Below are 22,436 nucleotides of genomic sequence, written 5' to 3' on the forward strand. Positions count from 1 at the left end.
TCTATGGCCCAGCACATGCCAGACTATTATTGTGATCCCTCGTATGTTACAGTCCTTGCCTGGTAAGGCATCTAAATCTTATACTTCTGTCATATGCTTTTGATATCACATCTGTGATAGCAGCTATTACATATATACCCTTGTTGACAAAAATCTCACTTTGGATTTTTTTGTTCATTTATTTTTTCAAGATAAAATAAAAAACAATCTACATGGCATTAGGTACATGTAAAGACAGCTGCGTGGCTTCCAGTCCTCTCCTAACCATTTGAACATTATGATAAAATCCAAAACAAAAAAGCTGTAATCAGCTTTTCTGGGCATTCCTGCCTTATTCCCTGCCTAAAAGTCACTACTGATTCAGTTACAGCACCATGTCCGTAGTGCCATTTTCTTTGTGCATATAGTAGACAAATGAAACAACAGTGACTAGTAAGCAGGTACATTAACCAGAAAAAGCAAAGCTAATAAATTATTTTGCCTTCAAAAATAGATTCATGTCAGAATTTTATCATACCACATGTTTTTAAGCAGCTTCAGAATATAAAGAACCACATTTATTCTACAAATTGTATGAAAATGTTTCAAGAATAAAGACAAAAAGAAGTAATCAGCTTAATCACATAGATCATTCAAGAATGATTACCCCGATGTATTAGAAAAGCATGTTTATGAGTAAAACTTGAGAAAGGAAGTTGTGTTTCATAGTAATTAGATAGTTAGCTGCACAGAACACACATGGCATTTTGATTATCTTCAGCAGCTTTGCAATATTCATAGATGCTTAACATTACAGTTCATAACACAGCTCTCAAAGATTAAACTCACCAGTGCTGGCATTACATATGTTAATAGTGTATTTTAAATGCTACCAAAAGCATCTAACAAAAGCATTCTATTGTTTATACCAGATTAAAGATCACATTACTACATGTAATACGAATTATTAACCTATATTCTTCTTTATGTAGAACTACCATTATTATTTATACATTCAGATTGTATACATTTCTACAAATCAAACAGCCTTAAGAGTTTTGAGTCAAAAAAAAATCCAAATGATGCCTTACCTATACACTGGATTGTAAAAGCACATGTGCTCCAGGTCATCATAGGAATCCGATAATCAGCTTCATTTGGAGCAACTTTTAGTCCAACTCTATAAATGGTGGTTGCAAACAGAATAAGCATCTCCTTGATACTGCTTGAGTATTTGGCTCTGCAAAAGTAAGCCAAGATAACTTCAGCCTGAACTATTAACAGTGCTTGTTATTTCTATGTCAATCGTTTGCTAACAAAGTCAAGATTATTTATGAAAGAATTCTTAAATACAAAGAGGGGAAAAAATGACTAGCTTCCACTACCACTTTCTTCTTGCTTTGACAAGGAAAAAATAGCAGAAGTAGCAAAAAAAGAACTTTCCTGCACTATAGCAGTGCAAGGAATCCATTTGATTCTCGGTAACTTCTGTTTTCTAAATACTCAAATTTTGGACCTCTTATTTTTTCCTCTTTTTTACTGCAAATAACAAGAACCTTGATAAAATAGCAATAAAATGGAAAAATAAATAGGAAAAAATAGAAAGAATAAGAGCTACCAGGCTAGAGCCAACCTGGGAGAATGAAGAAATCCAACCCCATCCAACCCAGCCTTGAGCACATCCATGGATGGGCCATCCACAGCTTCTCTGGGCAACCTGTTCCAGTGCCTTAATGCCCTCTGAATAAAAAAAAAAAAAAAAATTCCTAACATCTAACCTAAATCTTCCCTCTTTTAGTTTAAAACCTTTCCCCCTTGTCCTTTCATTATCAGGCTGCATAAAGGTCAGTCTTCCTCCTGTTTACAAGCTGCAGATGTTGATTCAACCTTCTGGTGACTTTTTTTTTTTTTTTTACAACACCAGATGTGTAAGCACTTTCCATAACAATGATGTCAGTCAGAGGTAACAGTAGTAAAGTACTTGATTTAAAAGTAGCATTATTTTAAAAGAAGCTAGCTAAGTACACTTCAGAAGCCTCTGTTTGCTTTGTTTTGATGGAAAAGAGCTTTTGTCCACTGGAACACAAGTAGACAAGACAGCAATGAGTAATCTGTATTAAATTATTGTATCTAAAACAAGTGAAAGCTATCCCTCAAACAAACATACAGCAGGAAAATTAAGGCAAACAGACATTAAGTGACTTGCCTGGAAGCACAGAAAGTGGCCAAAACAACTGGAATTCTGAATTAGAAAACTACACTCAGTTTTGTAATAAGAAAGTAAACACTGCCAGACTAGGTTTGACCAAGAGGTTCATCTAGGTCTGAACAGAGCTGACATTCAATGAATGCTTAGGGAAATGTACAAGTAAGCCCATATTCAGACTGAAAAATTGAATGTCTCCCTTCAATATAAATCCTGAAGTTTGTTTAGATTACAGATAATTAATATAGTCAAAAAAGCACTTACGAGGACTGAACTCCAAAACTAAGGATGGAATGGAATTCTAAAGCAGAAGTCCCCAATCCCTTGTTGACAAAAGCCGGTGCATTCTGGTTTTCTCCTTCGAGAAGAAATTGGATGATCAAAATTAAAACACAGATAAGTTATCATTTTTATAGCAGTCTAACAGAAGCAAGACCTCCTTTTTAACTGGTTTGAAAATAATTATAAACAGACCTCACCAGCCAAGATGCTCTACTTATCCTCCTAACCTTTCTCTCTATTTGCAAATACGTGAGGATTAAAGTAGTGCTTTCTTACTACTTTTTCTTTGCTTTATTGAGAAAAATACAGCAGAAGCAGCTGAAACCTTTCCTGCATCCTAGGAGTGCAAGGAATATATCGATTCTCTGTAACTTATGTTTTCTAAACATTTCATTCTAACCCTCTAAATCTAAATTTTTTTTCTTTTTATTACAAACTATTCAAGCAAAAACTTAACTCTGAGTGATAACAAGCAGCTATCCTCCCCGAGTGTACGGAATTCTCTTGTACAGGGAAGGCAGAAAAGATATCAAACCAGAAAACTGATGAGAACACTCTGAAATAAAGCTATCAGCTCTGAAAGACCTATGACTTTAACCCCAGCTTTATCTTACACTGTCTTGATTGAGAGCAAAATTACCCTATATTTTAAGTTTTCAGTTGATATTACTTAAAACACGTGTATTATACTTAAAACTGGTGTATTAGATATCCCACAGACAAGCTATAAAATGAAGATAACAAACCTTTTGCATTTTTCACACTGTAGCCTGATATCCTGACTATGATGGTTTCCAGCCATCTAGACAGGGAAAGAATTTGAGCTACTGCCTCTGCATCCTCACTGAGAAAAGAAATGGAAAGCAGGTGTTACTTTAACACTCAAATAACCTTAATAAAGTCTTAAAATAAAGGACACACAAACCAAAATACATGAACTCAGTAGTTGCATACTTTTGCAGGCAAACTAGTGAGTTTTTTTTTTTAAAAAAAACAGCATTAGCCTAAGTATAGATCTAAATATTGCCTTACATGGTATATACTCCAAAAATAGTCAGTCTAGAAATGCCTTCAAAAAATGACTGACTACCAAAAGAAGCATATTTGGGTGAGTGGTCAGTAAGGAAACAAATGGGCATTTACACAGAGGAAGAAGTCAGCCCAAGATTACCTTCCCAAAATCTGAAAAGTCAACCCACCCCAAAAATCAAACTTAAAAAAGGCTATGTGGTCCATTAATTCACCTGTTTATTTTTTGAGCCTGCAATGGAACAATAGGAATCACAGTATTGCACAGAGATTTGCAAAGTGGACAAAGATACTCTCCGTTCTCTAGGTCAAATATCTGTTCAACATGCAGGCGCTGTCGGAAGTTCAGCTGCATGGCTTCAAAGTACCTAGAACATTGAAAAGAGAATTACTAAACAATGGAATTGATCAAATGTGACCTAAAAACAAAATTTCACGCAATTAAGTCTTATCATATGTTAATTCTTTTCTTAATACCTTTCCTTTGATAACTATTTCTTGTGCTTGGACATGAAAATAAAATTGGATCTTTAGTCACTTATATAAACTCAGGCAAAAAATGCATTGCATACCACTTGGTCAAAATAGTGGCAACTTTCCCTTCCTTTTAAGATCCACTTATATTTATATTAATATTAATGACATTTTTGCATGCAAACAGTCCTTATAATTTCTCTTCTTCCCTCCCATCTTCTAAATAGTTAAACACAGAATCTAAAATCTCTCAGAAGAAATCCATTAGAAATGTTGAAATAGGATTTGTACACATTTGTATTTAATTTTATGAAAACCTACTTTAACATTTCATAAAAAAACCTATTGCCTTCTTTTAAAAGGGAGAGTAATTTGTACTACAAAATCATATGGTGTTTTAAACTCAAAAGCAAACTGAGAAATAACTAATACTTTTACCGGTTTTCTTACATAAATTTGATCCCTTAGCGAATGCAGTAAGTCTTCAGATTTCATTAACGTCACAGTAGCACTCACATTATTAGGAATAAAACAACCCAACATTCAAATCTGCTTGTCTGATACAGGCAAGTAAATTTAGTACTAATACTCAGACTGTACATGTAGGATCTTTAAAAGAGATATGAAATTATTTAACTTTCACACTAAGGTAACAGCTAGTTATTATTTTGAAGTATAATATCTTAAGATTAAAAAATATAATTTATCTAATAAGAAAAAGGTTGTGTGCGGGAGTGATTGACAGAGGTCCCAATGATTACAGAGTATTTATGAAAGCAATCTGTTAAAATCAACAAAAAACATAGATCTATGGTCTCCCAAATTTAAACAACTGTTATAGCAATAAACTCCTCTTCCTCATACATATCAACTACGAAGATATTACATTCTTTTGAACCTGTACTGTTTTAGAGTACTGTGCAGTATTTTTAGGCTGCACAGATACTCTAGAAAGGTGGCAGGCAAAATTTGGAGGAATATTAGTAAGTTAGGATGTCTGTTACATAGTAAGTAAAAGACTATACTCAAACCTTCTGTGCCATCCCGTATGAGAAGAGCCTGTTGTCCATTTTAATCCCATTTACCCATACAGCAAGCCATCTTTTCTTAAAAAGAGCAAGGGAACTGAGCTCCAGTGTTGTACTACTTAGATCTACGTAGATGTGGATCAATCTGCCAAGAGCAGATGTATTATACTCAAGGAACATACTACTGTATCATTTTAAGTGTGTGCACCTATCTTTCTTGTAGTATTTTTTTTCTAAATAAAAATATACGTATAGAAAAATAAATGATAAACACCAGAAGTTAGTCAGGCTTTTTAAAGTAAAATTGCACAAGCATCAAGACAATATTTACATCATTTGACAACAAAAAATAACTTGTATTTGCATGACCCAACTCTATCTGTTGATAACACCTCATTGGGATTGAAGTTCTAGTATTATTTCACAGAATCTATCTTGTTTAGAATTACTGACCCTATATGGACTGAAAACGCAGAGAATGTTAGCTTCAATCTCTGTGATCCTACACGTGTAGCTAAAGCCAAACAGGATGGCTATAATCTAGAAAATGAGCAACTTTGTCTATTAATATTTCCGACTGTATTCTAATCCAGCACCTTTGGTGTAAATCCCTGGCTCCCTCAAACAATAAACACCCATTATATTTTTCAACCAATGTATCAATTCTTCTGTCCTACTTTTTATTAAGTTTGTTCAATGTGGTAGGGAGTAATCGACATTCAAAGGTTAAACTATTTGTATTCTAGTCTAAATGCCAGGTTTTCTCCTGGGTTCACTGGGATTAATCAGCTTCTACCTTTGAGCACTGAGCAGGTAACAGTCTTCACATGCTTAAGGACTATTGTAGAACATCCATCTAGAAGATTCCTACTGGTTCTCATTGAACTGAGAAAAATAAAATCTACTAGATGAAGTTTCTTATTCTTGACTATTTTTACCCCATTGGTTTTATCTTATCTCCCTGGAGATTCTTCTCTGGGTCATAGAAGGCAACTGAAACCTTTTGATGATGCTTTTTCTCAACGGTTGAAGAATTTTGTGCTATATTTCATTTTTAGACAAGCAGATAGTTTTCAATTCAATATCCACTTACTATACTGTGTTTTCAGTATGCATTTAGTTTTTTTCAGAAAATAAATTAACATGAAAAACTGCCATGACATATCCTTACTTCTGCCAGCAGGCTGCATGCATCACGTGGCCACAGCTTCCTGTGTGGGTTCCACATGGTAAGTCAGGATGCATGAACAGAGGATCTACTGTATCTATAAAAAAACACAGCAGAAATAAAAAATATTTAAAAAACAGCAACGTAATCTTTAATCAATGAGCAGAAATGAACAACTGCATATATAAGACACTAGATTTTCCTTTTCCACAGTTTGCTTGATTTCACGAGCATTTTCAGATCAATATTCTAAAAAAATCATCACAAGCCAGAGTCCACAAACTACTGAAGGCTTTCCACGAGTTGGCAAGAGAAAGAAAATCCCAAAGCAATAGTCAACTGGTTAAAAATGGGGTTTGTTTGGTTCTAAACAAACACCTTCCTAGTCCTTAGATGATGCATTTCTTCAATTAATTCACTCTGCTTTCAAACCAGTAACATAAACAGCATCAGCAAATAACAAAGGCAAGGCTATCTTTTAACTGAATCTGCCAAAATCTTTAGAGCAACATCTTAATGACAACATACTGATGTCTTTGTGCTGCATAGAAACTCAAACTGAGGTTCAACCTTCCACTTAAAAATACCTAAATAATACTGAGCTCAACAATGGCAGATCTCTAAATCTAATTGGGTGTACTTCCATGATTTTGAACCAATACACCTGAATTTGACCAACTTTAAAAAAGCACAACTGATGAGCTGTAGAGAACTACGCTGTAAAGAGTAAATTCTACAAATAAAATCCAGAAATAGCTTTAGGAAAGAAAATTAGTTTCCTGATTATTTCAGTGGCGCAACACCACACTGCAGAAAGCTTGTAAGCGTATCTGAACACAAGAGCACAGGATTTAATGCGTACTTCAGAGTACCAGAAAAGACAGGAGACAAAAAAAATGATGCAATTAGGACACGCTCTAGATAAGAACTCCTTACAGCAGGCTCAAAATCGTTATTATCAGTAGTCTGTTGCTAAAAAGAAAAATCAGCCAAATGGGAATCTGTAGGAGCCCGCTGCAAGCTTAGTATTCGCCAGTATTTGTTACTGACCTAAACAAAGAGACAAAACACCTGAAGTGAAATCACTTGGTACACGTTAGCAAACATGATATAGAATAGGATAATACCCAAAAATAAGCTTGACAAATAAGAAACAATGCCAAACTCCCCTTTCCTCAACAATTCTATTTGACATGTAAAAACTGAAGAGATTGCACTTCTATACTAAAACAGGAATAGTGGACTGCACAAACAGAATGAAAAGCTACTTTCTAGGCAGTAGTGTCATTACAAAGAAAAAAGACATAAGGTTCATTGTGCCATATGAGCTGACCACAAATCAACCACACATTTATAAAAATTGCTTCCTGGTCTTCGTGTTTCTTGCTACCAATATTCCAATATGCAGCTCTACCCCTGTGTATTTTGCTTATACATTCATCCTTGAAAGATGTTATGTAATCCCTGCTTGCAATTCTCTATTTCATTTTTTAATATAAGTTAACACTTCCTGAACATGAAAGAATTCCCATGATTACCATACTGGCACTCTGAAAATGCTTATGTATTTTTCCCATGTTGTGAGAGTTTGCTGGTGTACTTAAATAAACAGGAACTGTTAACATTCTTGCTTTCTTTCCCCTCTGAAGTAACCATTCCCACCAAGTCTTTATTTGTTTTCTCTGATTTCTCAAGGGAAAAAAAATGTACATCTTCATACACTTCTCATATTTAAATTTTAAAGCATGGACTTGAGAGCAGTATAAAATTTTTCACTTTTTTTTAAATAAAGGTAGATCATTTAGCAATCGGACTGAACAGTTTAATTAGGTTCAAAGGACATAGCTCGAGGTACAGAATTGTTTGCACTCTAAAAGGAGAAAACTGCATACCCCCTGAGAGTTCAAGAATTCTGCTTCTGTTCTGAGTTAAGGCAGTTGATTTCTGGACACAAGCAGATAATACCATAGCAGCACTTTCCAGCTTTACTTCTTGCTCCTCCTGACAAAGAATACAGGTCAGAACTTCTTTCTCAGCAATGGATGGACCTCGTTTGGGACCCAAAGCAATTCTGGAGTAATCAATTGCTGAAGACATGCTGAAATAACATAGGTAACAGATTTTAAAAAAAGTGTTTTCTTCTTCAAGGCATACTCTGGTTTTATGCCTAAATGCTTTACAAAACCAAACAATGGCTAAACAATGAAGAAACACGTGAATCTTCAGTAAAATTTGGTATTTTTTTAACATGAAAAATGGAAGCCACTTAACACTGAATAACAGGAAGAAATCAGTTCAGACAGCAGGACATTCAGGCAATTATACGCAATACAGATTGAATTAAATCTATTTTAATTGTACAGATACAGTAAAATCATATCTTTCATTCTTAAAAAAAACATACAGTAGATCTCTCTGCTTTCCCAAATAGTTTTGTGCAATCTCAATTAAGACAACTCACAATTTTTGGTGTAAGAGCAGCGGGTTGCTGAAGAACAGGAGCAATGCATACGTCCAGAACTATGCTGTTGCTATCACTGTTAAACATAGCTACTCTTAAACTATTCTCCCCATAAACAATAAGCCGTACCAAAACTCATAAAGCTATGCTTTTTTTTAACCAATACCCACTAACTGATCATCTTAAAAGCGTCTGTCTGTTATTAGCTTCATTGCATCACCCTGCTTATCAAAGTATAATCACTTTATGAAAAGTGTATGGCATAAAGCTAAGACATTTCTGCACCTGGCTGTTTTCACTTACCTGCAGCAACACTACTCTCATTATCCACCACTCATGAAAAACAAGGACCCCTTTTGACTGCAACTGACTTTCAGTTCCAATTATTTGCCAACTACTGCAGCATTTCCACTACAACTGATTTGTTTAAAAATATAACATTCTAAGAATAGTTTTCTAATAACAAAAAAATCAAAGAAATTCAGCATGAGAACTAAAAAGAGCGGGTGACAGTAAACCTGTGATCTTACAAAGATGATAAAAAAGTCACGTATAATGTTAATATACATTAAAGTTAGGATTTATCATAACAGTTAAGTGGTTTGTCCAATACAAGCAACAATGTGTTTATATGTTTGAAACCTCTACAGAGGAAAAAAGAAAAGCTTATAATGCACCAAGTCATCTCAAGCAGTACAAGAGGAAAAAAAAATCTTTTCTGAGTTTTGTATGACCTCAGTGAGGGCAAATGAATTCAACTGCATTTATTCCAGTATATATAATTACAAAGTAACACAGAACTGATTTATCTAGTCTGCAAGTTAGCAGTTCATTCTCTTGAAGTACCTTTTTCCCTTCTATCAATTTAAACTGAAGATCTCCAATATAGAATTAGATTTAAAAACTAATGAAAAGAAATAGTAGCAACTAGAGCTACAAGAAGCGTATTTTCTTCACTGCAACTTAACCATAACATATAATGGCTTCCAAAATCTTTCCAGATTAGATATTTAATTTCTCATTCAAGGTAGACAGTCATTTCCTGAAGTACAGTGATGTCAGCTAAGCAGCTCTCTAACAATATTTTCCAGATGTTACATAATAATCACTTACCGTCTGAAGAAATATTTCTCTTATAGTTTAATTTACGCTCCTCTATAAAGTAAATCCACTGTTCCAGCATCGAGTAACCTAGTATATATATAATTATTTAACAGAATAAACAAGCATTGCAGGTGGGAAATTTGAGAAACAGATTTGATGACTGAGATGACATTTTGCCCCTTGACCCTACTCTCAGGATTTTTTCATGGCAGAATCCAATTTAGGTAATAAACATTTCCCTGCCATAACTCTACATCTGCTTTTTCTTACCTTTCCTCTTCCATTATAGCATCTTCTTTCCCCTGTGCCTCCAACGTGTTTTCATAAAGGAGTTTGTGGGTTTCAATGAAATTCCTCTGCAAAGCAGACATCTGAGCCATTATCTTCTGACGATGCAACCTAGCTGCTTCTGCTTTTCTCTTTCGCTCAGCTTTCTCTTTATCCTGAGTGCTCTGTGTCTTAGAGTAGAAGAAATCACAAGCAAAGAGAACATCAAAAAATGAGAAGATTCCTTTGCATATGTGTACTGACATCAAATTCCTTAACTGACATCACTTGGGTGACTTTTTTTTTTTTAAGTTAATGCTACTGTCAAAATGTTGACTACAGTCACTGAAGAAAAGAAATACAGATATGCAAGGTGTCACCAGTACCACCTCCAGCAGAAAAACAGGATCAATACCTGATCCATTTTATTTAAGTGCCCACACAGTCTATTCTCAGGAAACTTTAGCAAACACCAAACACTGCCTGTAGTGTTGTTATTCCCACCATAAGTGAAACTTGTGTCATCCCTACTGTGAATCCCATATGCCCCTTAGAGAAATTTAAGATAATTTTGTCTTGAACTGTCTGTGAAGGACACTGTCAACAGATTGTTCCTCTACTTTTGTGGCAGAACTTCATGCATCTGAGGACTGTACGTTCCCCCCATTCTTCTTTACTGTATACTGGACAACTATTCCTCTTCCAGTATTTCCTCATCTATCATGTTTTCAAGAACTATAAGCAAAGGATTTACATAACTTGAAAATGTAGAATTCAAAAACACAGGTAGCTATAATTAAGATATATGGAATTCAACTCTTATTCAACAACTCTATGCTCAAATTTAACATCACGTGCAGTTTTCATTCAAGATGCCATTACTTTTCAAGAAAACTGGAAAAAAAACCTGCTCTCTGAGTAGCAGAACTAACTGACTGGTTTCTTACAGTTTCTTGTATTTTGTTCCTTTACCTTACCAGCTATCCCATTAAATCTTTCTCAAAAAAGAAACACAGCATATGCTATTTAAGTTTAGAGTTATGCATGCAATGACTGTCCACAGAGTTGTTCAGCAGCAAGTTACTGTCAAACAGAATGTGTCAGATTAAACTGGCCTGCCTTTGCACACTAAGAGTTGCCAGACTCTCCCATTCAGCCACCTACAGTTAAAAGAAACTTGTAGGACTGGAGTAATCTTTAAAAACTCCACTCTACTGCGTCATGTCATCACTGGATTCAATAGTTACTCTGAGAGAAGTGGGTAGACACTGATGCACAGTCAGAGCAATCACCTAAAAGTTGGACAGGGGAGACACTATCACAGATAAAATAAAAGGTGATCAAACCACAAAGATAAAAGCAAAAATGGACACAAGCGAATTCCCTTCTCCTTTTACTTTCCTTGAATACTCTCACTTAACTAAACTCGAAGCACAACAAAAAACACACAGCTGCTAACTCAGTGAGACATGCTTAGCACATATATTTTTAATGAATACAAGAATTAGAATCTAAATGGCATTTGTAGGTTTTATTAGAAATTAATACCTAAAATGATTACTTTCGCGTAACAAAATTATGTACCTCTTTCAGAATACAATTAAAAACATTAAAGTTCCTATTGAACTTCATTAGTATTATTATTATTACCTCATCACCTTTTGCAGTTTCTGAGCCTGATGGAGCCACTACTGCTGTCAAACTAGATTTTTCTCTCATTCTTTTCACTGTGTCAAACATCTAGGAAGAGAGTGTTTCGTGTTAAAGATGAAATGCAACTTGGCTGTTGCTACAAAATACGTAAGATCAAACTTCTTGATATTTAGTTTCATTCAGATTTCAAATGGATGAAATCAACTGCCATGCTCTTCTATTACAAAAACAGCCCTGGAGTTGAAGAATACTTCCGAGTATAAAGGAATGTAGATTTATTCCAAGTTTTCCACTCATTCTCCAGCACTAATATTTCTAAACAGCTAAAGCCCTTCCATCAGAATGACATCTGTATATCAGAATAATGGGCAGACTACTAGCTTACTTCAAGGAGAGAGATGGAATAACCCATGGAAACAGACTGCAATCACTAGAACCAACATGTGGAAGAGAAAGTTTTTCAGCTTATGTATATTTAAGACTTGATTTTAAATAATCAGACTTTACTTCTTCCAGCTGTCCACTCTAAGAAACTTCAAATTTTGATACTTTCAAATACCCTCAATTTACATATTATTTAAAAAGCAAATTATACGCTAAGTACATTTTTACCTCTGCCCTTACAATTTTAGAAGAACAACTTCTTCAAAACCTTTCAAACTTCCCGCTACAAGTATACACCAGGGCAGTCAAATTTCAGCAGCTAAGGAGAGCTTAGGAACCTTACTTTGGATTCTTGTCCTCTTTTTTAACTCCTCTCCCAGAGCACTTGAATTCTGTGTTTGCCACCTAAACCAAAGGCCACTGATGCCCAAGATTTGATAGCAGAACTCCTGCTAAAAAAAGCCGCAGCCTCTTTTTCTACATTGGGCAAGATGGCACAGCTCTAGAGGCTTTTCCCATCCCTTTTACTGGGAAAAAACTATGAGATAGATGGAAAAATACCCCATATCAAATGTACAATGCGGCCATTGTATCAGTCTGACAGAAGTCTTGATACAAACAGTCTCTGAAATGCATTCCTAATTTATAAGCTTTGCTCAATTACAACTAAAGAGGGCTGCTCCAAAAGTATTGCCTCCTCTTTTATAACACTGGCCCACAACATCAGAGGTGGCTGCTGGTGAGCTGGCAGTAGAGGCTTAATCTTCCCACCAAAATTCAGTTACATTTACTTCTTTGCGACACATGACAGCAGAGGGGCAGTCTGACAAAATGGCATCTGACATGGAAGTGCCTATGAAGCAAATGTTTGTAATTTAGTTCCTCCACGCAGAAAAAAATTGCACCTATTGACATTCACTGAAGCTTGATGAACACTTATGGTGGCAAAACAGTGGATGCAAGTACAGTGAGGTGGCGGGTAGTGTGTTTCAGCAGCGGTGACAGCAAGTCGCCTCCAATGGTGCAGATTATTACAAGTGCAGCATGCAGGCTCTTGTTCATCACCAGCAAAAATGCATAGCTAATGGTAGTGACTGTTGAGAATTCGCTCTATCAAGCAGTGCTATTGCACTCTTTGCATCTGATATAGTTTCCATGGAAATAAACAGGAAGCATTACTTTCAGAGTGACCTATGTATTTTACAACAGAAACACGAGGAACAAGATTTATGTATAAAATACATACATGAGCAAGAAATGTTCCAACATTTCTCAGCTTCTAAATAAATTACTGGAACTGCAAACACTACTTAGTGGGTTACATATATATAAAGCATAACATCCTTCAGGACAGCTTTTTCCAAATTACTACAATCAGATCATACTTATGTCCCCACTGTGTACCTGCAGTATCCAAATGACTGTGTCCTTCTGTGCCTCCAACTGAGGAACCCTTTTTAATTTTTCCAGAAGCATTAATACATTTACAGCATTCAAGGCTGAGCTTCCCATTCCTTTAAGAAAGAAAGCAAACAAGAATGCAGTCAGAGGGGAGAAAAAGCTACGTATACTTACAGCCACGGAAATGCCTTATTATATAGCACACATTTATGAACACAATGCTTTAGTTATAGTTCTGTCTTAAGTCGACCCTGTTTATTCACCTAAACGTAGCACAATCTTTCCCAACTGTAGATAAGTAGTTTGTTCTACTTCTAAGGGCAGAGAATCAGAGACAAAAAACAGAAACAGAGTTGCCTTCAGCTTCAAAGAGAATCAATGGATCCCTTGAATTTTACACCAGCTTGCTAGAAGCTCATTGTGTATAAGCTAATACTGTCATAAAAATATAGTTCCACTAATGTTCTTCTCCAGAGTTTGGCTCCTAAGAACTTTTTTGGCCTTAAAAAAAAATACTTCAGAAATGGGAACACTCTCTTCAATTAGATTTCTTTTGCAACACGTTCCATTTAGAATTATTTCACATTTTCAGAAGACAGACAAAAAAAATAACAAAAATCTTCCTCTTGTTTTTAAATTATTTGTTAGAATAGTTTCATTATGAAATAGTTATTACTTTTACATCCCTCATAGAAATGCATAAATGAGGTTTGGGTTTTTCTGATGTTGTTCTTGTCCTCATAAAAATTAAGTTACACTAATTTGCTCTACTCTTTCCAAGAAAATTAAACATACTTGTTGCTTTGTGATAAAAATCAAACGTTACTTCTTCTTCTGGAGACTTCTGTAACTGCTGCTTCTCTTCTAATAATCCTAAAGAAAGGAGATGAAGCACCTAAAAGACAAAAATGCTATTTCTTATTCATCACTAGAGGTCTGGAAAAGTAGTATGTCAAATAAGAATGTTTAATGTAGTGCTCTATTACACGCTTATTTTACCCATGATAAAACACAGAAACGAGAAAAAGTGCGAAAATCGTACACAAAAGGACAAATATCAATGTACAATATAATTAATCTTCCTGCATCTCTTGCACTAAAATTAACTTCGCATACTTTACATTAGTAAAATATGGACCATATCATTTTACTTACATACAGAAACCTTCGAGTATTTTATTACTTCCAAAATCCAAAGCTTAGCAGGCAATTTGTAAAAAAATATATATATATGCATACTCTAACTGATAAAATTAATTCAGCAAGTCTATAAATTCAGGTCCAGAACTTATAAATACAAAAGAGCATCTCAACAGATTCAGCAATTTTTTTTTTTGAAGCATAAAGTCAACCATGGTCAAATAAAATGTATAAATGCATACAAAATTATTTTGTGACTGGTGTCTCAAAGATATTTCTATCTTCGCATTCTACAGTTTAAAGGATGACATAACTAACATCTTTAATGTGACCAAAAGGTTGGTTATTTCACAACATGGATGAGGTAAGGAGAACTACATACTGAAACACAGGGAGGAGGCTATGAAGGTGGGGAAGCAAAACAGAACATCTGTAGTTTAACATTTTTGTTCTATGTTTTTGTTTTATGGTAGAGATAAATATTTTCTTCATTTATATTTACAAAAGCAGGTCTGGAGATCATGAAATTCCTTCTTATCATTCAGAGTTTATCTTCACGCATTTTGACCATATCAGAAGCTGTTAAGAGACAACACAGCAAACGTCATGGGAAGACCACCAAAGCTAACCTTACCATTTGAATCATAGCTTCGGTCCACAAGTGGGTTTCCAGTTCTACCGCTCTCTGAAGGATGGTTCGCAGTATGTGCATCATAACATCGCAGTTTAGAATCCTCACCACGTTACTGAACGCAGGACAGAAGTCCGGAGGAGGAGGAGGCGGCAATGCTAGGAAATCGAGGTATGCAAATATATTCATATGCATACTGGCATCTCAACAATTGCAGCAAAAAGTAGAGGGAGCAAGCACACTACTACCAGCAAAAGAACAACTGGACCTATACAATCAATAAAAACATGCTCAAATGCAAATGTTTATGCTTTTATCTTTAGCTCTTATCTTTAGCTAAACTAAGTACTTTTAAGAAGTTCTTACATAAAACACATGCAAACTAAGCTAAACAAGCAATCCAAAGTATTTAGGTATATCTATAAAAGCAAGTCTTCAATATTTTGCACTGCCCCTTATACTTGATGTATGTTGGTGATACATAAATGACGTTTTCCATCTGATACAATTTTCTTTTTAAACTAGTTGTCAGTTAAGTAAGAGGATATGTTACAAAGATTATGGAATTCACTGGAACAGAAACATGGGAAGAGAAAAGTAATCACCCGCTGCATCTAATAGAAGTAGGAAATAGTTGATTTCATTAAATTGTTTACTTAATAGTTTACAAAGTCTTCCTCAAATCAACTCAATTAATGCTCATGACTTGAATGGGAAAAAGTAAATTCTAAGGAAAAATAATGCTTGTGTTACAACAGAAGCATGTAGTTCTGCTGTTGGACGTATATGCAGATTTTAAGAATTTTTAATATATAAAATATAAGATTAGCTACTTATAGAATAGATAAGAAGCACTGGTTCCTGCATTATATTTCTCTAGACAGCACTACATCTCAAGTCCCTGTTAGAGAAATCACTCACAAAAATAAATTTTGACTTCTATTTACTTCACCATAAAAGACCCACTGATAAACTGAACAGTTTAGTACTATGCCATGTTGATTTGCCTACATGCAAGTTCAACTAAAATTTCCAAAACTCCTAAATTACAAAAAAAAAGGCAAGCGCCAATTAATTACAATTACTAACGTAACAACACATTTAATGTGAACTCAGCTATCCAATGCAAGTCACAAACCATCTATCAAAGCTCATTTTACACACAACTACAAGCACTACTGTATTATCCCATTTGTTGAGACATTAGTTCTGAATTTTTACCTTCATCTCTGTTTTCTTGTTTTCTTCTTTTCTTTTGTGTATGTTCAGCCTACAGAAAAGTCACGTAGCAAGATACATAGTCAATACTTGGTCATGTAACGAGAATCTTGTATGAATTCTGCTTAATGACTCTTAATTTAGCACTTTATTTTCTTGTAAGAAATTTGAGAAATAACATATACTTTCTTCCTCAATAAGATTTTAAAAAAGGAATGTTTGCTCTCTTCCAATTCAATGATAATTCTCAGTACATTCTGTCCTTAGCTTTAACAGAGTTAATACAATAGTCACCATGGGAAAAACTAACACAAGCCATACTGCAACAATTCATATAATCAATGTAAGCTTCTTTACAAGTTTAGTTCTAAAGTTCTGCATACATTCTCTCCAGAATCAGTTACTTTAAACTCCATTAATTCCTTTGATTCATCAAGATCCTTCAGCCGTTGATAAGCATGTACAGTTTTTACCTTTGAGAATGAATCTTACATTATTAGCCTACCTTGCTATGCTGGGTCTTAGTATAATGATAAAAGAACATATTGAATTCTTTCAAGCATTCATCCTTCAGTTCATAAACTCCATGGCCAGACACACCTGGTTTCCTTAAAAAGGAAGGATTTTATGACAGATATTAGTAACTTAAGTTTGGCATATCTTTGGGAGTAATTAAACCAGTCACAGGATTTGTTTTCTGAGAAAACGCTATTAAGAAAGGAAACAGTGATGGTTACTTTGTTAACTTATAAAGAACAGACTGGGTATGGTTTTAAAGCCTTTAACTTTCAAGATTGTTGACTACCCTAAATTTGACCTAGTACTAAAATATTTCTGCCTCCATCATCTACACCACACTAGGAAGTCAAGTAAATTCATTTTAACTCTATGGCTTAGAATTTCAGACGTTGGATGTTTTTGTATAAAATCCGTTACTACTTTAACCAAGGTACAAAACAAGCAATGCAAAGAGCTACTGCCCATCTGTATGAGCCAAAACAGCATTTTTTCAATCTTCCACACAATTCCCACAGCAAAATTCCTAGGTACGCTTGTAGTTGTCACTGATTAAATATAAGCAAGCATGAAACTAAAAATAAGGTACACTAAACCAATTACAATAACAAGACATTTCTGCGACAAAAATATAGCAGACATTTGAACTAGTTTTTCCTTAACTGCCGCAACTTTTTTTTCCTGCATACATATTTTCAAAAATGTATCCCTCATCTGAAAGCTACAGAAAGTTAGCCAATAAATAACATTTGAAGCAACAATTAGGTGATCAAAGATACAACAAGTTGTTATGGTTCCCAGCTTTTTCTGAAATAAAATTATCTTTCGAACATTTTCCCACTTAAGATCACTAAACTCATAAGACTCCTCAAAGTGAGTCTGCAGAAAGAGAGGGGCTGAAGGAAAGAAACAGCAGTTTCAGATATTCAACACACTTTTCTTTCCTCAACATATATGAAAACGTATGTAGTTCAGGACAGCAAAATATTAGCTGAACAGAGTATAGTGCAGCTTGTTTTACCCAAATAAGACACAGATATATATTTCATTTTCAAGTTAATTATAAAAAAATATTGTTAAGAACTTACTTAAACGTTGCTACTTTATCAATTACATTCTCCAAGCCAGTTTCATTGTTCTCCTGGTTAAAAAAATATTTTGGCATAAGCACATCATGATTCAAATAACTTCAGTATTATGGTATGTATAACAAAAATAGACATAAAAATTCAGAACAATTCTATAATTCATTAATATATTTTGCCCCCTGTTACTCAGGAAGTAGATAACCATAACTAACAAGTTACAAAGCATTTCTGAAGACAGTTAGAAAATACTTTCACCCATCATATAAATCAGATTTTATATCAGATTTTATAACAGATCTACCTTAACAGAGCAGTTTAGGTAGCTTTACCTAAGCTCAACAGAGTGGAAAAACAGAATTTTACTCCCTAAACATAGGGAATGTGGATCATCTGTTACTGGTTCCAGAGTATTAAATTTGTAAATAAGTTGTTTGTAGGAAAGATCAACAGGAGAATGACAGAAATAGAGAAGTTTAATTAAGTTTTAAAAAAGTAGCAAACAAGGACTCACATTTTCAGGCAAGGATTTGGTGATTGCACTGTGAGCCATGGGCTCAATACACAGCAGATGGATTATTTCTCTCATGGTAACATCCTCTTTTGACACATTACTCACACCAGGCACATATCTTTCTCCTACCAGATTTGATCAAAAGGAAGACAATGGCAAATACGACAGTTACAAAGCAATTCTGACTTTTGCAAAGTAAAGCTATTGCTGAGATTTCGTAGTATTTGGGGAATGTAAACTTCTACTATACCAAGTGTGAGAGAAGATGACAAGATCTTTATTGGCCTAGTTTCCTAACAAAATGGGCTGAATTTCTTCTTATGATATACCTTGTTGCCAGTTATGAAGTAAGCTTATCAGCTGTTTTATTATATAAAACTATTGCTTTCAGTTGACAAATGCTTGAATTACTGAACCATCTACTTAAAGCATTTTCTACTATCCTTCCCAAATAATCTATGTTTTAAAAAAGGAAATCAAGCTTGTTCTTTCCAACTGTAGTTATCCATCACTGTCATACTAGAGAGAAAGAAAACTTACCCACAACATAGATGATAATCTGTAACATCTCTTCTATTAGTACGTTACATTGTTTGATCAAATCCTACAAGAATGAGAGAAATGAGTTTTTGTCATACGAAAATCCATCAAATGAGATTCAGCTCAGCCCTCAGATGCACTACATCACTGAAGCACTGTTTTGTGAAAAGATCTCTCCATTATAATGAGTTGAATGAAATGTCTGCACTTACAGTGCATCTATTATTCTGCAACTGAAGCACAGGTTTCACGTATGGGAAAAAAAAATAACAGATGAAAACACGTCCCAAAGGAAGAGTTACATAAAAATGTCAAGTCTCAAGAAGCGGCACAACAATCCAAGGAAGTTTCATCAAGAATAGAGAGACAGATCCTAAATATTGTAGATAAGTAATTTTCCTGTATTTTAGTAGACAACCTCTGAAATTAAGTTAGTAACAAGGAAATCAGTTTGCACAAGCAATCATTCTACCTGTTCTTTGTGGAACACAAAAAAAATGAAAAGCTAAACAAACATATGCAGAGAAGGGACATACTAGATAGGATGGTCACTGTTCTGTTTGTTCACTCTTACACCACGCCAGTATTGCTATTTCCTGAACTGCCTAGTTTACTGGAAAGCACTTTGAACTACGTGTGCCTGAGAGAGCAAAACCTGTCTGCTCATTTCAAATGTAAAAACTTCTTCTGGGAACACAAAATCATTTCCTTCTGAACATCAGGAAGCACTACTTAATTGTGATGGTGACCAAGCACTGGAACAGGTTATCCAGAGAGGTTGTGGGGCAACCATCCTTGGATGGATATTCTCTCTCCTTGGAAATTTTTTAAAGCCACCTGGACATGGTCCTGGGCAACCTGCTCCAAGCAGTCCTGCTTGACGGCAGGTGTCCCTTCTAACCTAAATCATTCTGTGACTGTGTGTTTTATCTAACCACTAGATCAGATGCTCTGTTGACTGACTCTTAAGGTAGTTAAAAAAATACAATGAGCAACAGTAGCTAATTTTTCCATTAATGTCCTTACATTCAAAGTACATAAATTCATTAGCAGGAATACTTGACGCTTACCTGATCTTTGGTGAGCTTGATCTTTTTGAAAGCATCAGCAAGCTCGTATCTCTGGAGTAAGAGCAATAGAAAATGATTTGGATCCATAAGAGAGGCGCCAATCTGAAAAAAAAACAGTATGAATACCAGATATTATTACAATTCTGCATTATGAAAAATACCCTTTATTTTGAAATGATACATATTTATGATAAAAAGCAAATCCATTAAAATGTTACGAATCAAGCAAGCAATTATTCAGAACATTATACCTGGAGCATGATGATGTCTTTATCATACATCTCTTCTCTGCATTTAACATCTTGATAATAGAATACCTGACAAATAGGAAAACAAAATTTAAGCAGAGATGTAATGCTCAAGTAACGCACTATCAAATCTGCACCAGTCAACGTCTGGGACTTTTTCAAATTGTAAACCATCTTTATTAAGGTAAAGACAAGTTCCATGTTTCTTTCAGAATGAACACAAACTTGGAAGTGAAAAATGTTTTTTCCACTTTTCCAGAGAAAATCTGTGCCATAGTAACTTTTTCGTACCTCTCTTCAAAACAACATATTTCTATGGCTTCTCCTTAGTAGAAGCCTAATCATCTCCAGTTCTGACTGAAACACAAAGCTAGAGAGCTACCAATATTTATTTTGATTTCACCAAATGTTTTTGTCAAATGTGAACAAAAAATTTCTGCTGTCAAAGACAAAAACCAGTGAAGCCCAAGGAGGCAAAATACAAGTACTTACAAGCAGACACTTACCTTTAATATTACAAAAAAAAAAAGCTTGTTATTTCCAGTTATATAACATTCAGAAGAAGTTTTGTGTGAGATTTTAGAAGTGTTAACATTCAGCATTTTATGTTCTAAGCAGCAGTACTAATACAACAATTTATCAACTCCGAAAGTATTTTATAGTAGATATCAGTAACATCAATACCATTTCACAGAATAGTTTTCTAATACAGACAGGAAAGCCATAGATGAAACTGGAAATGGTAAAACCAAGCCATCTAAATTCCCATCTAGAAATCTTTGTTTTGTGAATTTCTGTAAAAGTAATGTCCATAACCTATTTCTGCCCAACTACCATTGAGAACACTACTGAGAAACCCTTGCATACATCACTAAGATCAAGTCACTACTGTTTAATATAAGGTGTGTACCTGGCTTATCAAGGAGAGTCCATTCCTTCTCCACATCTCTGCAGCAACCTGAGCAACCAAAACAAGACATCGCAAAGGATATTCTACTAGCAGTTCCACTTGAAATTCTTCCTAGAATTAAAAAAAGTGGTGTTTATCAGTGATTTTAAAGAAAGTCTTAATGAACAGAGACACGTCCAAAGTAGCAAAATAGCCTGAAATTCTGTAACTTTAGTAACACACGTTTTCTCCCTTCCCAAGTATAAATCATATGAAGCATTTGAAAAACAAAAATCTTACAGGAGAAACAAACTCATGCAATCTTGAGATGGTTCCAGTCTTGCTTAATTGTACATGAAGACCTACACAAAAAATAGAATATAAATCCAAATCAGTCAAGTTTCTATTTCAACCACTTCAAAGTTTTAGTGAAATTATTTACAATTCAGAATTACAAGAAAAAGTTGAGGCTTATTTAGAAAAAAGCTTAGCACTTTTTTTTACCTCTTTAAGGTTGAAGATCTGTTGCACTGTCACAACGGTTTTAACCAGTCTTACAATCCATTATTTTATGAATAAATCTTTTCACTTAAAGAAGTCATTAAAACCATTTAAACAGAGATTATAAATATCATCAAGTTTTTAATTTCACATTTAAATCACATACTGTCACTAATGACAGAATTTCAAACAGATGGTATCTAGTTAGCAAATGATGTGATAAAATATCTACAGCTTAATAACAGCATATGATTTCACTTGTATTTCAGAGAAAGCGGTGATCACCCACCACTGTGGTCCTCTTGAATTCTGCCTAGAAATCTGTCCTGGCATGCTGCAAACATATGTCTTTTAGGAGGAACATTTTAACAGTCCTAAGATATATGTGGCTGGAAAATAAATTTGACATAAAGAAATAATGAACATACATTTTGTTGTAGCAGGGAGAAATGGAAACAGAATAGCAGAAATTCAAATAGTTCAGATAGAACTGAAGATCTCTACGTTTGTTAAAATACAAAATGTTTCCTTCTTGCCTTTCTGCTTTCTTCTCTCTCTCCTGTTTTAAAAATGTCCTCCAACAAAACAAATGCTACTTTGAGAAAAAAATTCCATTAGTGGAACATCTGGGGAACAGGGTCAACTCAT

The 22,436-nt window shown here is 34.7% G+C and overlaps 1 protein-coding gene across 1 annotated transcript in view; it reads right to left on the reverse strand.

Annotated features, from left to right (window-relative positions):
- The window catches only part of UBR1 (ubiquitin protein ligase E3 component n-recognin 1), a 60,484-nt gene that overhangs the window by 14,757 nt on the left and 23,291 nt on the right, over window positions 1-22,436 (reverse strand). The window contains exons 16-35 of the mRNA XM_021403426.1: window positions 21,588-21,649; window positions 21,309-21,419; window positions 20,402-20,467; window positions 20,151-20,252; window positions 19,081-19,144; window positions 18,541-18,665; window positions 18,030-18,082; window positions 16,931-17,033; window positions 16,429-16,477; window positions 15,211-15,365; window positions 14,232-14,331; window positions 13,440-13,549; window positions 11,649-11,738; window positions 10,002-10,189; window positions 8,059-8,264; window positions 6,170-6,263; window positions 3,712-3,864; window positions 3,214-3,311; window positions 2,450-2,543; window positions 1,071-1,219 (exon numbers count right to left, since the gene is read on the reverse strand). Coding sequence (XP_021259101.1) covers window positions 1,071-1,219; window positions 2,450-2,543; window positions 3,214-3,311; window positions 3,712-3,864; window positions 6,170-6,263; window positions 8,059-8,264; window positions 10,002-10,189; window positions 11,649-11,738; window positions 13,440-13,549; window positions 14,232-14,331; window positions 15,211-15,365; window positions 16,429-16,477; window positions 16,931-17,033; window positions 18,030-18,082; window positions 18,541-18,665; window positions 19,081-19,144; window positions 20,151-20,252; window positions 20,402-20,467; window positions 21,309-21,419; window positions 21,588-21,649 — 2,172 coding nt within the window. The remainder of the gene's footprint in view (window positions 1-1,070; window positions 1,220-2,449; window positions 2,544-3,213; window positions 3,312-3,711; window positions 3,865-6,169; window positions 6,264-8,058; window positions 8,265-10,001; window positions 10,190-11,648; window positions 11,739-13,439; window positions 13,550-14,231; window positions 14,332-15,210; window positions 15,366-16,428; window positions 16,478-16,930; window positions 17,034-18,029; window positions 18,083-18,540; window positions 18,666-19,080; window positions 19,145-20,150; window positions 20,253-20,401; window positions 20,468-21,308; window positions 21,420-21,587; window positions 21,650-22,436) is intronic.

This window comes from Numida meleagris, chromosome 6 (genome assembly GCF_002078875.1).
Source record: "Numida meleagris isolate 19003 breed g44 Domestic line chromosome 6, NumMel1.0, whole genome shotgun sequence".
In the NCBI taxonomy this organism is placed as follows: domain Eukaryota; kingdom Metazoa; phylum Chordata; class Aves; order Galliformes; family Numididae; genus Numida; species Numida meleagris.